Source organism: Physella acuta, unplaced genomic scaffold (genome assembly GCF_028476545.2).
Source record: "Physella acuta isolate Inbredline_101_S28 unplaced genomic scaffold, ASM2847654v3 ptg000085l, whole genome shotgun sequence".
NCBI classification, from domain to species: domain Eukaryota; kingdom Metazoa; phylum Mollusca; class Gastropoda; family Physidae; genus Physella; species Physella acuta.
The window spans coordinates 432,138-450,784 of NW_026731605.1; the positions used below are offsets into that span (position 1 = coordinate 432,138).

An 18,647-nucleotide genomic window follows, 5' to 3' on the forward strand; every position below is an offset into this window, starting at 1 on the left:
TTGCGCAGTGCCGATTACTTTCTCTATAAAAAGGCGATGAAAGCTTAAAATTACATTTGGTGAAAAACCTTTCATTTAAATTGTGGAAAGTGAATGATAATTTACATCACATAATAGTCATTCGCGAGTCAAGTGCAATGCCTCCAACAATACCCGATAGTGCAGTTGCGCCTAAATGTTCAGGTATTAAAGTCTTCGAAAAAACACACATGTGTTCTAACCTTTGACATTCGTGACCCTTGCTAAATTTGTACACACCCATGTGCGTGACCTACTTTAACACCCGTTCCATTGTTTACATTCCAAAACCACGACCCCCCCCCCTAATTAAGTAATTTATGAATAAATATTCTAGATCTTTTATAATCCATATCAAATATAGATCTAAACCTTAATTAATAATTATACACTGTCACATTATAAATGTATTTCATAATTATTCTAGGCCATTCTAGTTACTTAACTATACTTAACTAATAACTATACTATGTAATAGTATGTAATACTACTAATACTAATACTGCTATGTATTGTATTATGTAACTATAGGCCTAGGCCTATACTATAGAATTATCAATTATTAATATTAGGCTATAGAATAATACAATAATAGATTATTGATTAGATTTTTATAGTTAGGCCTATGCCTATACCGTATACTTAACTATACTTTTTTATTACTATACTATACTATAATAATACTATAGAAATAGATTTAATAACATTTAATTTAGATTTTAGATAGGCCCTATGGCCTATACTATACTATAGTGTAACTATAGGCCATTATTTAAAGGCCTATCCTAGACTTTTACTTAGTACTTAGTTACTTAAACCTAATTAGTATTACTAAGTATTAGTAGGCCTACTAAAATTACTTAATAGGCCTAATACTTAGCTACTTATTTAATTAATTATGATTATGTAACTACTTTAAACTAATTTAAAGTTTAAACTAAAGAAGCCTAATTTAGTAATTATTATTATATTATAACTCTAGCCTATAGCTAGCCATTACATTAGGGTTAGGTTCTAGTTTTTAAGAGGCCTTGATAACTTGTTAGGCCTCCTAATTACTAATATTGAAGTGTTTATAATTTTATTAATAGTAAATTTCAGTAAATTATTAATATATTGTAACTATTAAGGGCCTATTCTATAGTAATATAAGCCTACTTTGATTCAGATATAACACATTCTTACTCAACTCTCAACACTGATTTTCTTCAATTTTGTTTCCATTATAGGCTTGTTTGAAGAGCTTGAATCTATATTAAAAGAAAGAATAATGATATTTGATGGTGGAATGGGAACTATGATTCAGCGTGAAAGATTAGAAGAACAAGATTTCAGAGGAGACATTTTCAAAGATCATCCTCGTAACTTAAAAGGGAACAATGATTTGTTAAGCCTAACTAAACCAGATGTTATTTTAAAGATACACAAGGTTGGCTGATCAGTTTTTTTTTATACATGTACCAATACTTTTTATTAGAAAAAAACAAAACAAAAAATTTGATAATCCTATTACTCATATGATCATAACATTTTTTTTGTACATTATAAGCTTTCGAGTAACTAGTATAACATTTTGTTAACATTTATTTTACTTCTGAGTTAGATATACTATGCAATGTGTAGATTAATTGTAAATTTATGAAGATCTAAATGCTATTGTGCTTTTTCACCAACTAAAATGAAATTTTACTTTTATTTAGGAGTATTTAAATGCTGGGGCAGATTTTATTGAGACAAACACATTCAGTGGAACTTCTATAGCACAATCTGATTATGGTCTGGAAAAATTAGTAAGTTAAAAAAGTTTTTAAAGTTTTTTTCTTACTGAAAAAACAAGACCGCCTAAATAATTGCTTTTCAGTTTTTAACAAATAGCACATAGACCTAACATTTTTCTTCTTGTCATACTTTCTATTTGATATGATGCACTTCTAAGGTTTACAGGCTCAATAAGGAATCTGCAGAGTTAGCAAAGAAAGCCTGTGAAGAAGTAACTTTTCAAACAGGTAAAATATTTTTTTTAAAAAGTTAAGGCAAAATTTAAGTACTGTGATCTTTCCATGTATGTTTAATTATGTTTGTAGTTATCGTTCAAAAGACAACATTGAATAATGAGAATTTTATTTTGTCATTTAGGAGTTAAACGGTATGTAGCCGGTGCTATGGGGCCCACCAATAGAACACTCTCTATTTCACCATCTGTAGAAAACCCAGAGTTTAGAAATATAAGTAAGTTTTGTTTAAATTATTTTGAAGATAGTTTCAGTTTTCAATCTAAGAAATCTAGGAATTATTTTGTACTTTAAAAGTTGCTATAATTTTTATAACTTTAAATTTGTAGCTTTTGATGAACTGGTAGAAGCATATGCTGAACAAGCAAGGGGGTTACTAGATGGAGGGTCAGATGTGCTTCTGGTGGAGACCATATTTGATACTGCAAATGCAAAAGCCGCACTATTTGCTATTGAAAATGTGTTTATTTCTGGATACACGCGTGTGCCAGTATTTGTAAGTTTTTCTTTGGTTACAAAATATTTTTGTCATTCCATTTTATTATATAATTGTTTCTTCTTCTAGCTTTTTTTTACCTAGTACCCCCATTTGATTTTCAGAAAAATGCAATTTTGTGCGCTTTTTTTAAAATAAATTTATTTTACGGTATTTTATTTTAAAAAAATTTAATGCCTAATAAAGTAATAAGTATATTTATTTTTTTAACTGACAGCACAATTTATTTATTAAACAATACAACTTTTAGGTTTCAGGAACAATTGTTGATAAAAGTGGGAGAACTCTTTCTGGGCAGACAACCGAGGCTTTTGCAATCAGTGTTTCACATCTAAAGCCCATGTGTTTGGGACTTAATTGTGCTTTGGGTGCAAAAGAAATGAGGCCTTTTATAGAAGCCATTAGCAAAAGCACTACAGCTTATGTTCTATGCTACCCTAATGCAGGTAAACTATTTAAATTCAATATTTTAAATACTTTTCTGTTGAACCGAAATGATATTTACCCTAGATCAAAGTTCAAGCTGTTTATAACAAACTAATGTTTACTTTTTCACACTAGGCCTTCCAAATACTTTTGGGGATTATGATGAGACCCCAGAGTCAACAGCAGCGCAAGTCAAAGTGAGTTGAAACATTTCAGTAGAAAATATATAGTGCTGAAAGAAGACAGTTTTAGCATGGAAGTTTGGTGATAAGTTTGTGATCATAGTTTTTTGTTTGTTTCTGCTTATTAGTTTCTGACAACAAACCCATGATTGAAACTTGTGTGGTGTTTAGTTATTGTTATTTGACTTTTATGTCTACTTACATTTTTTTCCTTCTTAATTTGTTTAAAGAATGAAAGTATATGTTCAATTTTTTCACTCAAAAAGTTTGGGGGAGGAATAGATTTAAATGCTTTTAAACAAAAAAGAATAACATAGAGTTATAAGCTAAAATTTAAAATTTAGAGTTAACATAGTATTAATAATTGATCAATTTGATCTTAACTTACAGGAATTCATGAAGGATGGGTTAATTAATATAATAGGAGGATGCTGTGGGACAAGACCATGTCACATTAAGTAAGTCATTTTCCTAAATCTGTTTTCATGAAAAGTCGTGACAGTAAAAAATATCCATTGGAAATTTATGTACTTATTTATAATTATTTATTCATAAATGAATAGCTAATTACTACATATTATGTTCAGTATGTATGAAAAGCTGCAAAAAGATAATAAAAAAAGGTCAGAAAAACATTTAAAATATATTTAAAATTGGAGATTGAAAAACATCTTTTCAGAGCTATTGCTGAAACTGCTAAACATTTCAAACCAAGAAAACCTCCAAGTGAATTTCGCAAGGATTGTTGTTGTCTAGCTGGTAGGTATAAAGTTATAAGGACTAAAAACATTTAATGATGTTATCTTTAAAAACAATTCATACATATAGGCCTACATACATACATTTTTCAAACAGGATTAGAGCCATTTTACATCTCTCCTATTACAAATTTTGTCAACATTGGAGAGAGGTGCAATGTTGCAGGATCTAAACGCTTCTGTAGACTCATTAAAACAAGAAAGTTTGAGGTATGTTTCACAAGCTTTTTTATTTAAAATTTGTAGTTTTTTTTTCTTCAATAAATTGAGAATTGATTTGTCTGCTGAGATCAAATAACTACAAATAAACTCTGTATAATAATTGACCTTTGACATATTTGATGTACAGGAGGCGCTGAGTGTAGCAAGAGAACAGGTACAAAATGGGGCTCAGATCATTGACATCAACATGGATGAAGGCATGTTGGATGGGGCGGCGGCCATGACAACTTTTGTTAATCTCATCGCTTCTGAGCCAGAGATCGCCAAGGTAAAAATATTTTCTTAATTCAGTCATACTTCTGACTTTTCTGTTGTTGCCCTTTTTTTTAACAGTGTTGTCGACTTAGGTTAAAATTACATAGCACGAATTTGAAAGTAATATTCACTCAATGTTCTTTCAGTTTAATTATAGAAGTATGTAAGTACTTTGAGCGGTAGGACATTTAACATTTGTCTTTGTTTAATGAATGTGTATTTATTTGTTCCTCTGTGCATTGATTCATCCAACTTTGCTGTAATTGCAGGTTCCTCTGTGCATTGATTCATCCAACTTTGCTGTAATTGAGGCTGGCCTGAAGTGTGCCCAGGGGAAATGTATTGTGAACAGCATCAGCTTGAAAGAGGGAGAGGACGACTTTCTCAAGAAAGCCAGGGTCATCAAGCAGTACGGAGCTGCTGTTGTCATTATGGCTTTTGATGAGGAGGGGCAGGTAGGTTGGCTACTGGGGTAGACTTTACATGAACTGTACTAGCCGAGCTCTTTTTACACAGGATAGAAGTTTAATTTAAAATTTTGTTTGTGATATAGTACCCTAACACACCCAGAGTTAACGTAAAGCTTGGTTTCTAAAGTAAAATAATTATACACAATTAATTAAACACTTAAATATTAGTATTATATTTACTAAAAGAAATAACTAGTTACCTCACTTTTTCTGAAGCTTGCATAACTTCATGGATTCAACTTCCATTCTTAAATTTAAATATTGATATTATATTTTCTAAAATAAATAACTTTGATTTTTATAAAAATATTCTATTTCTTTTAAAAAAATGTTTTATACTTTTTTTTCCAACAGGCCACTGACACAGACCGTAAAGTAGCTATTTGCACCAGATCCTATAATCTACTTACCCAGAAAATAGGGTTCAACCCAAATGACATTATCTTTGATCCTAATATTTTAACTATAGCTACTGGTATTGATGAACACAACGGCTATGGGGTTAACTTCATTGAAGCCACAGCAATCATTAAGGTATAGATACACATATTTGCCAATTTTCTAATTTATAACAATACATTTTACCACTGTTAAACTCTTTAAATCTGTTGAATTACAGCAACTTCTACAAGGTATTAATTGAATAAAATATATTCCTGAGTACATGACAATGTTCGTACTTTCCCCAGAAAACTTTGCCAGGTGCAAGAGTGAGTGGAGGGGTGTCCAACTTTTCCTTCTCATTCAGGGGGATGGAAGCTGTAAGGGAGGCAATGCACAGTGTTTTTCTTTACCATGCCATCAAGGTGAGAGATCATGAGGAGTGTAAACAACTGATTAATTAATTAACAATTTTTATTTGTAGTCAGCTTTAATTGATAGACATTAATTTTTTTAAATTAAGTGGAAAGTATATAGTCGGTGCAATTATTTTAAGGTTTTTGAGATAGTTTTTGTGTAAATGTAAGGTAAACTTTACAAACTTTGATAGGCTGGTATGGACATGGGCATTGTCAATGCTGGTGCTTTGCCTTTGTATGATGACATAGAACCTGAGCTGTTGACAATGTGTGAGAACTTGTTGTGGAATAAAGATCCAGATGGCACAGAAAAACTTTTGGCTTATGCTCAAGTAAGATATTTTGGTACTTGTTAATTAGTCAGACTAGTAATGATTATTTTTGCCCAAACCAAACTTTACTCTAAGTATCATTATCAAAATTAATTGCGTTTTTTTTTTAATGTTTTTTTCTTTAAATCTTGATTAACCAGACTTGGTCATGTTTTACAGCTTGTAGAAATTTAATAAAAATAGTACTTAAAAGGAAATTATTTTATTTTTAAATTTAACTTAGCAGATTATCATACAATTTGAATCAAGTATTTATTTTACAAAGCGATTATTTTATTTGTGTTTTAGCAAATGACACAAGGAAACAAAGTGAAGTCAACACAAGAGGATGAGTGGAGACTGAAGTCAGTGGAGGAAAGGCTCTCTTACTCTCTTGTCAAGGTAGACCTACATGAATTTTTAAATATGCCAGATAATTATATAAATATTCAAACCAAAATATTTTTTATTTCAATTGTTTTTTTTCATTACTTTTTATTATTTTAAAGTTTTATAATAAAAGTTATTGTAATAAAAGTGTAATTATCAATTTTAGGGCATTGATAAATATGTAGTAGATGATACAGAAGAGGCTCGTCAGAATACTGTGTTGTACCCCAGACCTCTTAATGTCATTGAAGGCCCACTGATGAAGGTAGGCTGTTAAGTTAATATATATTTTTTTAAAGCATTGATTCTTGTAAATGTATGAAATACTGTTTGATATACAAATCTAAAATTTATAAATATACTGAGCTGAAATATTCAAGAGTAATTTGCAGACATTTGTTCTGATACAAACAGTACTCTCCAGTCAAAATAAGTAAAAATTGTCTGTTTTTCTAACTGTAGGGCATGAGTATTGTGGGTGATTTGTTTGGCGCTGGGAAAATGTTTCTGCCACAAGTCATCAAGTCTGCCAGGGTGATGAAGAAAGCTGTCGGCCATCTTATTCCCTACATGGAGATAGAGAGGCAGGCAATATTAAAGGCCAATGGCCTCCCAGAGAATGCTGTAAGTACAGGTAGAGATGGGGTTGGGGCAAGGGGTGGGGTGGGACACCAGGTCCCCAGAGAATGCTGTAAGTACTGGTACAGATGGGGTTGGACCAGGGGATGGGTTGGGACACGGGGCCTCCTGAGGATAGATTAAACTGTGATATCAGTATTTAAACCTTCTCGTGTCTTAGTAAAAAAACTAAAATATTCTCTCTTAAAAATATTTTGTTGGATTAAAATTAAGCCACATTGGTGGTCATTAAGCCAAGTACTTTGGCCATGGCATAGGAAATAGTTGTGTGGTCAATAGGTAGTTTAAAATAGTTTTTTGGTTATTGTATTTGTAGGGATTGTGTTTGCCTAATATTAAATAATAACCAGTTGTCTTACTTGACAAGATCCCTTTTCCGGAATCTTACATTACCACATGGATTGAACCTCAAGTCTTAAGTTTTCTGTCCTGCTTTGTTTCTTCACTATGCCATTGCATTTGATGTTGCTGCTGATTTTTAAAAAAAGTGAAACTCACTTTCCTCTCATCACTAGCTTTTCTAATTTGTGCCCAAGAGACATGGGGTAGATGAAGTAGAGTTCATCTGTTTCAATGACCTTGACATACAGGGAGAAAATGTGGTCAGCTGCCATAGTTTCCTAATATTAGTCAGATACCCATTAGAGCTGGATTGGACTCAGGATTCAAACTTGAAACATTCGGGTTAGCAGTCATAAGCTCTACCATCCGACCTTGATATCCCCCCCCCCCCCCCCACTATGTATGTTTTTCTCTTAAGTGTCACCCTCAGATGATAATTAAAAAAAAAATTCTCCTCTGAATACAGGAACCCAATTACCAAGGCACATTTGTTATAGCTACAGTGAAAGGAGACGTGCATGATATAGGCAAGAACATTGTTGCTGTTGTCTTAGGGTGCAACAATTTCAAGTAGGATTTTTTTTTTTCATTTTCTTCTAAAATAAATTCTGAGTTAATTCTGTACTAGAGTATTTTACAGTAAAAATGATAGCAATATTTTATAACAAATTTGAGGTTAATAATTAAGATTTTATAGAATAAACTAATAAATAATTAAAATAATATTGTTAAAAATAACATGTTTTTTTGTCTCCCATTAAAATTTGACTTTTTTTTTTAGAGTTATAGATCTTGGTGTCATGTGCCCCTGTGAGAAGATAATTGAAACAGCCATCAGAGAGAAAGCAGGTAAATTTGTTGTAGGTTTCTTGTTGTATAATTGAGTTGCAAAATATCTGGTTGTATAATTTAGATTTTTGTTGTATAATTTTAAGACCATGTTGTATATTGAATTGCCTGTCATTGAATAAAAAAATACTTTTGATGTAGCCACGTCATAACCTTTGATAAAAAAAATTGTATATAGTCAAATTATAAAAGCTCTTCTGTTGTACATATCCAATTATAATTGTATTTGTAAAATAATAGGTTTGAAAACTTAAAAAAAAGACAACAGCTTTGTTAAACTGCATTTTTAAACATTTACATTATGTTGCTTTTTTAAAATAAATTTTTATAATATTGTGTGAAATTTGTGAACAAACTATATAAAAAGTTCAAATTCTGCAGACTTTATAGGATTGTCTGGCCTCATCACGCCATCTTTAGATGAGATGATTTTTAATGTAAAAGAGTTTGAGAGGGTTGGTCTTAACATTCCAGTCTTAATTGGTGGGGCAACAACATCAAGGTAAGCTTTTTAGTATTACACATTGTAAATACATTTACCGAATTGGTGGAGTAACAACATTAAAGTACGCTTTTTAGTATTACATATTGTATACACATTTACCAAATTGGTGTAGTAACAACATTAAAGTAAGCTTTTTAGTATTACACATTGTATACACATTTACCGAATTGGTGGAGTAACAACATTAAAGTAAGCTTTTTAGTATTACACATTGTATACACATTTACCGAATGGGTGGAGTAACAACATTAAAGTAAGCTTTTTAGTATTACACATTGTATACACATTTACCGAATTGGTGGAGTAACAACATTAAAGTAAGCTTTTTAGTATTACACATTGTATACACATTTACCGAATTGGTGGAGTAACAACATTAAAGTAAGCTTTTTAGTATTACACATTGTATACACATTTACCGAATTGGTGGAGTAACAACATTAAAGTAAGCTTTTTAGTATTACACATTGTATACACATTTACCGAATTGGTGGAGTAACAACATTAAAGTAAGCTTTTTAGTATTACGCATTGTATACACATTTACCGAATAGGTGGAGTAACAACATTAAAGTAAGCTTTTTAGTATTACTTATTGTATACACTTTTACTAAATTGATAAGCAACATTAAAGTTAGCGTTATACCATTTTCTAAAAGTATTTCCCACCATCTTATCTTATGTCTAGACAACACACAGCTGTCAAGATTGCACCTCGCAAATCAACACCAGTGGTCCACGTCTTGGATGCATCTAAGGCTGTTGTTGTGGTAGGTACCTCTTTCTGTATGGTGGGTCTGGTGGCTTCACCCATAGCCTCATCTGTTGTTGTGGTAGGTACCTCTTTCTGTATGGTGGGTCTGTTGTCTTCACTCATAGCCTTAGTCTTCTCATCATGGGTCAATAAGTCTATTGGTATGTCGACTAGCATAATTTCAAATTTTTCTTGCCATCCCCTGATGTGTATTCACCATAAATAAACACCAGAGAATAGAAACACACTGATAGTGTCTGGTCATAAACCACCTGGACAAAAACCCCTGGTTGAGGCTTATATAAAAAATACTAATGATGATCAGAATAAAAAACTTATAATTAAATACAATATAAACATAAGAAAAAAAAACCCGGTGTTTTAATTTGAATTAATCGTTTTATTTTATTACAATTTTAAAAAAGAGAGAATATTGTGATGTCAATATCCCTTATTGAACTCAAAACTTCTGTTCCAGCCTTCAACTGGTGTTGCCTCAGTTTCTACTGAAAGACTTACAGCTTCTCAGCAGAATGCCCTTTGCCAACTCTTTTTGCTTTACATAAACATAATGATTTAGAAAGAATGTTAACATTTGTTAACTGTTTGAAAGTTTTCCTTTGCAAGGCCAGCATAATTCCAACAGTAGCCTAAAATGTTTTCTGTACTTGTGATTAGTAACTAAATAAACAACAAAATTCAAGGAAGCTGTAAGGCAGAACGTGAGGTTCATTATGAAAGATATCCACATTCTAATGAAACCTTTGGAGAAATCTGGCGAAATCAGAGAGGCAATGCTTATGAAAACTCTGATTGTATTTGTGATAACCAATATGGCAGCCATCAATGTGACAGCTTTGATGAACCTCACTCCTTTGTAACTTTGAGTTGCTGATGTTGGCGCTGAGGATTTAGATTTCTGGAACTTGATTGAAGATCTCAGACTTTTAGTTAGCACAATTAACCCAACGGTAATGGTCATTTCAGCAGCGAGGGGCCATACAATTTCACTAATAATCCCAGCTATGTTTAAAATTATGGCCTTATTTTCAACATACCATGGCACATTTTGTGTTGAATTATCTGGCGACTTATCCAACTGGTACTCCTGGTAAACTACAGCAACCGGTAAATGTAGGATCATGGACAGCAGGGTTAGGCACAGCAAACTGACTTTGGTTCTTCCTCTGGTAAAAATGGCTTTAAAATGTAGCGGTAAGCCAATCAGGCAGGATTTTTTTACTATAATAAAACCAGAAATGGTTAAAGTCAGGTTATAGAAAGTAATGGTACAGACTCCCAGATGCTCAGCTACAAAACAAAAATATTTCCTGTTTAAAGAATAACAAAAACTTACTACCATAATAAACAACAAATCAGACAGAAGGTAAAGCACGTCTGCCACTGCGAGAACAAAAAAACTGAGGACGATGTTCTCAGTCAGCCCCATCTTGGACAGGATGATAATGTTCAGGACATTGGTCAGCACACCAAAGATGGCTACCACAACGATTACTTTATATGTTGTTAAAATGTCATCATACGATACTTCGGTAAAACTACTCTCTGTGATATTTGGATTCATTGTAACAGCTTGTGACAACTGAGTTTCTTCTGTAAAGTTTAATACAGTTTAGTGATGCAGGTATCTACTAGTGCATATGTCTTGTAAAGTCTAATACAGTTTAGTGATGCAAGGCTCCAAGTCGTTTATTGTTTTAAAAATTTTAATCAATAAGAACATTGTAGACTTCTGTGAAATGTGTCTTGAACTTGCACCAAAAGAAACTGAACTAAATAACGGGACAATTTTATTATTGCCAGTGTCAGGGACTGCTCTGGTTACTTTCCAAGTTGAACAAGTACAAAGTCAAGCAAATACAAAATTATTTTTACTGTCAATTATTTTCTGCTAGATGCATGTGGGGTTGTTTTAATTATGGAAGTTTATTCAATGATTTTTATTTTAGATCTTGTCCATTTTCTTCTGTAAGTTTTTAATGTAAATATTTTTTTTGTTTTGCTGTAGTAATTTTCTGCCATCTGCGACACTGTGTCAATAAACGGATGCACTCTGGCAGCCATTAATTAGCTCGTTAGTTTCTATTTGCTGTTCTATGACCTACATGCAAATTAATACTTCCGCAATTAGCATTGATTTATTTGCAAGAATCTCCTGACACCTGAAAACTTCTGTTTGTTTTGTCCCCTTCTTTGTTTAATTTTGTGTTTGCAATAACATTGAGTAAACCTCCACATCTTGTTAGGTGTGTCATCTGTTACTCTGTGTATTAGACTGTTTTTTTTTCTTCTTTGTTTGATTTTGGTTAAAAATTTATATTTATGTTACTAAAATACTATAAGTAATTATAACTCGGTAAATATTAATAACAAAAAATGTATTTGATTTAGACAGCCTATAATAACATGCCAGGTCTGAATTAATTTAACAGCAGTAGATTTTATACTGCATTGACTGCTCTGACTCACAGCTGATCATGAATTGACCATAAGATATTCACCTTTGAATACATTTGTTTCTGTGCTTGTTCCATATTGTCATCAAGTTTATGTCTTGCAGCTTTCTTCTTTGAGTGATGCCACGGTGAGAGAAGAGTTTCTGGAGGAACTGAATGAAGAGTACCAGGAGATCAGAGAAGAACATTATGAAACTCTACAGGTAAGTGGTGACATATACCTGCTCATGCTATTGTTTACTTGGGCTACCTGACTTTGTTGTATAAGGTGGGAATCATCATCAGTAAAGTGACAATTTCACACTGATTTTTTTCACTTGTATTTTACATAATGGATCATGCATCAATGATGGTCAAATTTTGATTTAAAACATGTTCAGTTCTCTTCAGTCTTTCCACACCTTTTAATTTTTATATTTGACCATGTGTTCCCAGGACAGAAAATATCTAACAATTGAAAAAGCTCGGGATAAAAAACTGGAAATTGATTGGACATGTACGCCATTACCAGGTGAATTTATTTTAATTTTTAATCAACTTTAAATATCAGCTTAGATATCAATTAATTAATTACTCCCATTTCCTAGTTCCCTGCTTCTTGTCTTATCACAGTTATTTTTTAATAAGCCTCTTGTAGATGAATATAAAATGAGTCATAAATGAAATAAAAAGCCTTATTTTTGCCCTTTCAAATATGAAGAAATGAGACAGTCTGTAGCTTGTGATTTTCACTTGTGTTTACAGTTTTTATATGCTATGTACCTCAGTAAATATATCTTATCCAAAATGACTAAAGCTTTTTCTACATTTTGTTTTGGTAACAGTGAGACCTACATTTATTGGAGTGAAAACATTTGAAGATTTTGACCTGCAAACCCTAGTGCCTTACATAGACTGGAGGCCATTTTTTAATGTGTGGCAACTCAGGGGGAAGTACCCAAACAGGGGTTACCCTAAAATATTCAACGACCCAGATGTTGGTAAGTAAACAGGGCTATTTCCTGTAAAAATGTGTAGTCTTCATGTCAAAGTTTAAGCGTACAGATTTTTAAAATGTGTACATATTAAAATGTGTGCTGAATTTTTTTATTCTTTTAAAAATGTGTTCATGACAAATTATAAGTGTTGTGTTTTTTATCTGTAAAACAAGTAAAAATCCCTTTGTAAGTGTACAAAGTTATCAAACTATGAAGCTGAAGTTATATGTACAGGACTTGAAAACTGTAGATGGGTTTATAAACTTAATAAAAATCCTTCCATTGAATAAATTCGTCAGCACTGTTTTCAAAACTTGCTACACTTGTATGAAAAAATTGTTTAAAATTCTAGGAGCAGAAGCCAAGAAAGTTTTTGATGATGCCAACAAGCTGCTAGAGAAGACAATAAAAGAGAAAAAATTAAAAGCAACAGCCACCATCGCCTTCTATCCTGCCAATAGTGTTGGTGATGATATAGAGGTGTACGACGAGGATGGTAACACCATCGCTATTTTGTATGGGTTGAGACAACAGGTACGTTCTCACCTGCTGTTTCAGTGTTAATTACAGGATTTATATAATTGTATGGATTAATAACAGGAGTTATATAATTGTATGTATTAAGAACAGGAGTTATATAATTGTATGTATTAAGAACAGGAGTTATATAATTGTATGTATTAATACCAGAAAGTATTTTATTTTAAGAGACTCTACAAGTAAGATCTGACTAATAATAAAACACAAGTACAAAATCTAAATTATTTAATGATTAAAAAAACATTATTTTGAGCTAAAAATATGTTGCCAAACTAGTAATTAATTTTTAAGCCTTGCAGTTTTTTTTTTTTAAATTTTGAAAAATATTCTTTTAATATGTGTCTTTGTGTGTAATAACAGAGTTAGTGTGGTTCAATAATGTTTGTGTGTGTTCTGGTAACAGCAGAGTTAGTGTGATCCAATAATATGTTTGTGTGTGTTCTGGTAACAGTAGAGTTAGTGTGATCCAATAATATGTTTGTGTGTGTTCTGGTAACAGCAGAGTTAGTGTGATCCAATAATATGTTTGTGTGTGTTCTGGTAACAGCAGAGTTAGTGTGATCCAATAATATGTTTGTGTGTGTTCTGGTAACAGTAGAGTTAGTGTGATCCAATAATATGTTTGTGTGTGTTCTGGTAACAACAGAGTTTGTGTGATCCAATAATATGTTTGTGTGTGTTCTGGTAACAGTAGAGTTAGTGTGATCCAATAATATGTTTGTGTGTGTTCTGGTAACAGTAGAGTTAGTGTGATCCAATAATATGTTTGTGTGTGTTCTTGTAACAACAGAGTTTGTGTGATCCAATAATATGTTTGTGTGTGTTCTGGTAACAGCAGAGTTAGTGTGATCCAATAATATGTTTGTGTGTGTTCTGGTAACAGCAGAGTTAGTGTGATCCAATAATATGTTTGTGTGTGTTCTGGTAACAGCAGAGTTAGTGTGATCCAATAATATGTTTGTGTGTGTTCTGGTAACAGTAGAGTTAGTGTGATCCAATAATATGTTTGTGTGTGTTCTGGTAACAGTAGAGTTAGTGTGATCCAATAATATGTTTGTGTGTGTTCTGGTAACAGTAGAGTTAGTGTGATCCAATAATATGTTTATGTGTGTTCTGGTAACAGCAGAGTTAGTGTGATCCAATAATATGTTTGTGTGTGTTCTGGTAACAGCAGAGTTAGTGTGATCCAATAATATGTTTGTGTGTGTTCTGGTAACAGTAGAGTTAGTGTGATCCAATAATATGTTTGTGTGTGTTCTGGTAACAGTAGAGTTAGTGTGATCCAATAATATGTTTGTGTGTGTTCTGGTAACAACAGAGTTAGTGTGATCCAATAATATGTTTGTGTGTGTTCTGGTAACAGTAGAGTTAGTGTGATCCAATAATATGTTTGTGTGTGTTCTGGTAACAGTAGAGTTAGTGTGATCCAATAATATGTTTGTGTGTGTTCTGGTAACAGCAGAGTTAGTGTGATCCAATAATATGTTTATGTGTGTTCTGGTAACAGCAGAGTTAGAGTGATCCAATAATATGTTTGTGTGTGTTCTGGTAACAGTAGAGTTAGTGTGATCCAATAATATGTTTGTGTGTGTTCTGGTAACAGCAGAGTTTGTGTGATCCAATAATATGTTTATGTGTGTTCTGGTAACAGCAGAGTTAGTGTGGTTCAATAATGTTTGTGTGTTCTGGTAACAGCATAGTTAGTGTGGTTCAATAATGTGTGTGTGTGTTCTGGTAACAGTAGAGTTAGTGTGGTTCAATAATGTGTGTGTGTGTTCTGGTTTAGGCCCAGAAAGACAGTGCAGACAACTCTCCCTACCTGTGCCAGTCTGACTTTGTGGCATCAAAAGACAGTGGCGTCAAGGATTACATTGGTTTGTTTGCCTGCACGGCTGGCATTGGGGCAGATCAGTTCTGCAAGGAGTGAGATTTTATTTTTACAATTATATTTTTCTTTTAGTTTTTAGTTTGTAAACACAATGGTGATTATGAGGGAAGCAAGATAATCAGAGAGTTCTTTTGTTAATTTTACACTCACTTCTAGGCAGAGATAATTGATATTCTGTATTAATGAGCATCAACATAAATAGAAGTATGGATTTCCTAGTTTAATTCATCAAGAATTTTAATTAACCTAAAAAAGTTTTATACCAAAAAAAGGCCTAAACTGTTTTTAGCATCTATATATATAATTCTCTTCTGGGAGCTGTTAGCAAACAAGCTGCAAGCGCCTCCTTGCAGTCCCCTCTCTTTCTCTCTATCACTATCACTACCACCCCCACCCCACCCCCACATTGTCTGGTGAGCTGTGGTCACGCTGTTTACATTTTACAATCATAGAGACGGGTTTGGTGACGGCTATTAGGGGCAGATAATTTTGTTTGAAACGATTTTAAACTTAGAGGAGGTAACTAAGAGGAGGCTGCTTTCAGTTGGGGGGGGAGGGGGGTTTAGTGTTTTTAAGCAAATATTTTCAGTGGCAGCATTGGTACTGTCGAATTCACAAATTATAAATTACTGAAAAGTAGAAAAAAAAAAAAAACTAAATAGCGGCGTATGATACGCCGCGGGTCGGCTCGTTTTTAAAATTAAACATCTTGAAACAAAATTGATGCTAAGGTAAATAAAAAAAAAAAAAATTATAAGTGATGCATTTTCTTTCAAAGTTTAGAAAATGCCAATAAATTAACAGCTGCCTTTATGCAATAATAATTATCAGAATATTATCAACACATTATACTTGTATCAATCTTATTCATAGCCCTCAAACTTTTAACTTGTGATCAATTTACAAATGAGCAGATACGAAGAAGATAGTGATGACTTCAACTCTATCAATGTCAAGGCCATCGCAGACAGGTTGGCTGAAGCATTTGCTGAGTACCTACATGAGAGAGTACGCAGAGAGTACTGGGGCTACTCTTGTAGTGAGGACTTGAACACAGACGATTTACTGAGGGTCAAGTATCAGGTATGTTCTGGGTGGGTCAAATACCTGGTATGTGGTGGGCGGGTCAAATACCACTGGGTGGGTCAAATACCTGGTATGTTCTGGGTGGGTCAAATACCACTGGGTGGGTCAAATACCTGGTATGTTCTGGGTGGGTCAAATACCACTGGGTGGGTCAAATACCTGGTATGTTCTGGGTGGGTCAAATACCACTGGGTGGGTCAAATACCTGGTATGTTCTGGGTGGGTCAAATACCACTGGGTGGGTCAAATACCTGGTATGTTCTGGGTGGGTCAAATACCACTGGGTGGGTCAAATACCTGGTATGTTCTGGTTGGGTCAAATACCAGGTATGTTCTGGGTGGGTCAAATACCACTGGGCGGGTCAAATACCAGGTATGTTCTGGGTGGGTCAAATACCAGGTATGTTCTGGGTGGGTCAAATACCAGGTATGTTCTGGGTGGGTCAAATACCAGGTATGTTCTGGGTGGGTCGAATACCACTGGGTGGGTCAAATACCTGGTATGTTCTGGTTGGGTCAAATACCAGGTATGTTCTGGGTGGGTCAAATACCACTGGTTGGGTCAAATACCTGGTATGTTCTGGTTGGGTCAAATACCAGGTATGTTCTGGGTGGGTCAAATACCACTGGGTGGGTCAAATACCTGGTATGTTCTGGGTGGGTCAAATACCAGGTATGTTCTGGGTGGGTCAAATACCAGGTATGTTCTGGGTGGGTCAAATACCAGGTATGTTCTGGGTGGGTCAAATACCAGGTATGTTCTGGGTGGGTCAAATACCAGGTATGTTCTGGGTGGGTCAAATACCAGGTATGTTCTGGGTGGGTCGAATACCACTGGGTGGGTCAAATACTACTGGGTGGGTCAAGTACCTGGTATGTTCTGGGTGGGTCAAATAACACTGGGCGGGTCAAATACCTGGTATGTTCTGGGTGGGTCAAATACCAGGTATGTTCTGGAAATGGATAGTTAATGGGAAAATTTGAAAGAATCCAAGTAAAAATCCAAGTATAATTATATTTGCAAAACAGGCTGATGTAAACACAATGATGAATGTAACAGAAATAAGATGTGTTGGGGAATTGGTTTTAAAATTGTTACTTTCCCTTCCATAACTTGTACCAGAAGACCTTACAAAAAAAACCCCAATTGATTTCCTTAGGGCATACGGCCAGCAGCTGGGTACCCCAGTCAGCCTGACCACACAGAGAAGGTGACCATGTGGCAACTCATGAAGCCTGACCAAGTTGGCATCACTTTGACAGACTCCCTGGCCATGTACCCAGCATCCTCTGTGTCTGGGATCTACCTGGCCAACCCACAGTGTGTTTATTTTGCTACAGACAAGCTATGCAAAGATCAGGTAATGATATTTTTTCATACAGCTTTTCTATTTTCAAATACATTGATGACTGCTTTTTGACTGGGTGATAGTTTTTGGACCACAAAGCTGCTTTTTGTAAATTACAAGTTTGAATTTTTAAAAACTATTAGGCATTATTACTTAAGGATATATAAGTTTATATAGATTAAGATTAAATTTGATTTATTCTTACATTTAAAGGTTGATCTATATTTTTAATTTGCATAACCTAATGCTGCAATATTGCTGTCTGTTGAAATTTCGATTTTAGAATTTTTTTAACTGGGTATAATACAAGTAATTTGGCTAGAATTCCAAATAAAAATACATATTTAAAGTCCTAATAAAAATAAAAAGGATACATAATTTGAAGTCCTGATAAAAATCTAAAAATAAAACGGATGCATATTGTCAAGTCAAGAAGTTTGATGAATATTTCTACTCACCTTCAGATAACTGACTATGCACAAAGGAAAGGTGTTGATGTGACTGTTGTGGAGAAATGGCTGAGATCTTCCCTTGCATATGATGATGATGAAGAGTAACCTTGACCTTGCCAATGTATTTACTTTCCCACCCATCCCCCCCTACACCATTTGCATTTAATATTGCTGCTCAGCTCAAGTCATTCACTTCTTGTACACGCTGTGTACAACTCATGTCAACAATAATCTTGGCATCAACTGTAGACAACTCATGTCAACAATAATCTTGGCATCAACTGTGTACAACTCATGTCAACAATAATCTTGGCATCAACTGTGTACAACTCATGTCAACAATAATCTTGGCATCAACTGTGTACAACTCATGTCAACAATAATCTTGGCATCAACTGTGTACAACTCATGTCAACAAAAATCTTGACATCAACTGTAGACAACTCATG

The 18,647-nt window shown here is 33.7% G+C and overlaps 1 protein-coding gene across 1 annotated transcript; it reads left to right on the forward strand.

Annotated features, from left to right (window-relative positions):
- Positions 1–74: 74 nt before the first annotated feature.
- Positions 75–18,371, forward strand: LOC131958294 (methionine synthase). Its single transcript, XM_059323245.1, has 31 exons — positions 75–183; positions 1,248–1,447; positions 1,719–1,808; positions 1,955–2,024; positions 2,155–2,247; positions 2,360–2,526; positions 2,777–2,972; positions 3,088–3,149; positions 3,525–3,592; positions 3,814–3,893; positions 3,990–4,102; positions 4,242–4,382; positions 4,639–4,824; positions 5,194–5,373; positions 5,529–5,645; positions 5,831–5,971; positions 6,260–6,352; positions 6,507–6,605; positions 6,803–6,964; positions 7,788–7,891; positions 8,103–8,170; positions 8,552–8,672; positions 9,364–9,445; positions 12,011–12,109; positions 12,342–12,417; positions 12,731–12,886; positions 13,236–13,417; positions 15,210–15,346; positions 16,226–16,394; positions 17,558–17,758; positions 18,211–18,371. The coding sequence occupies exons 1-31, from the start codon at positions 138–140 to the stop codon at positions 18,301–18,303; spliced, it is 3,792 nt and encodes a 1,263-aa protein (XP_059179228.1). The 5' UTR covers positions 75–137; the 3' UTR covers positions 18,304–18,371.
- The last annotated feature ends 276 nt before the right edge of the window (positions 18,372–18,647 follow it).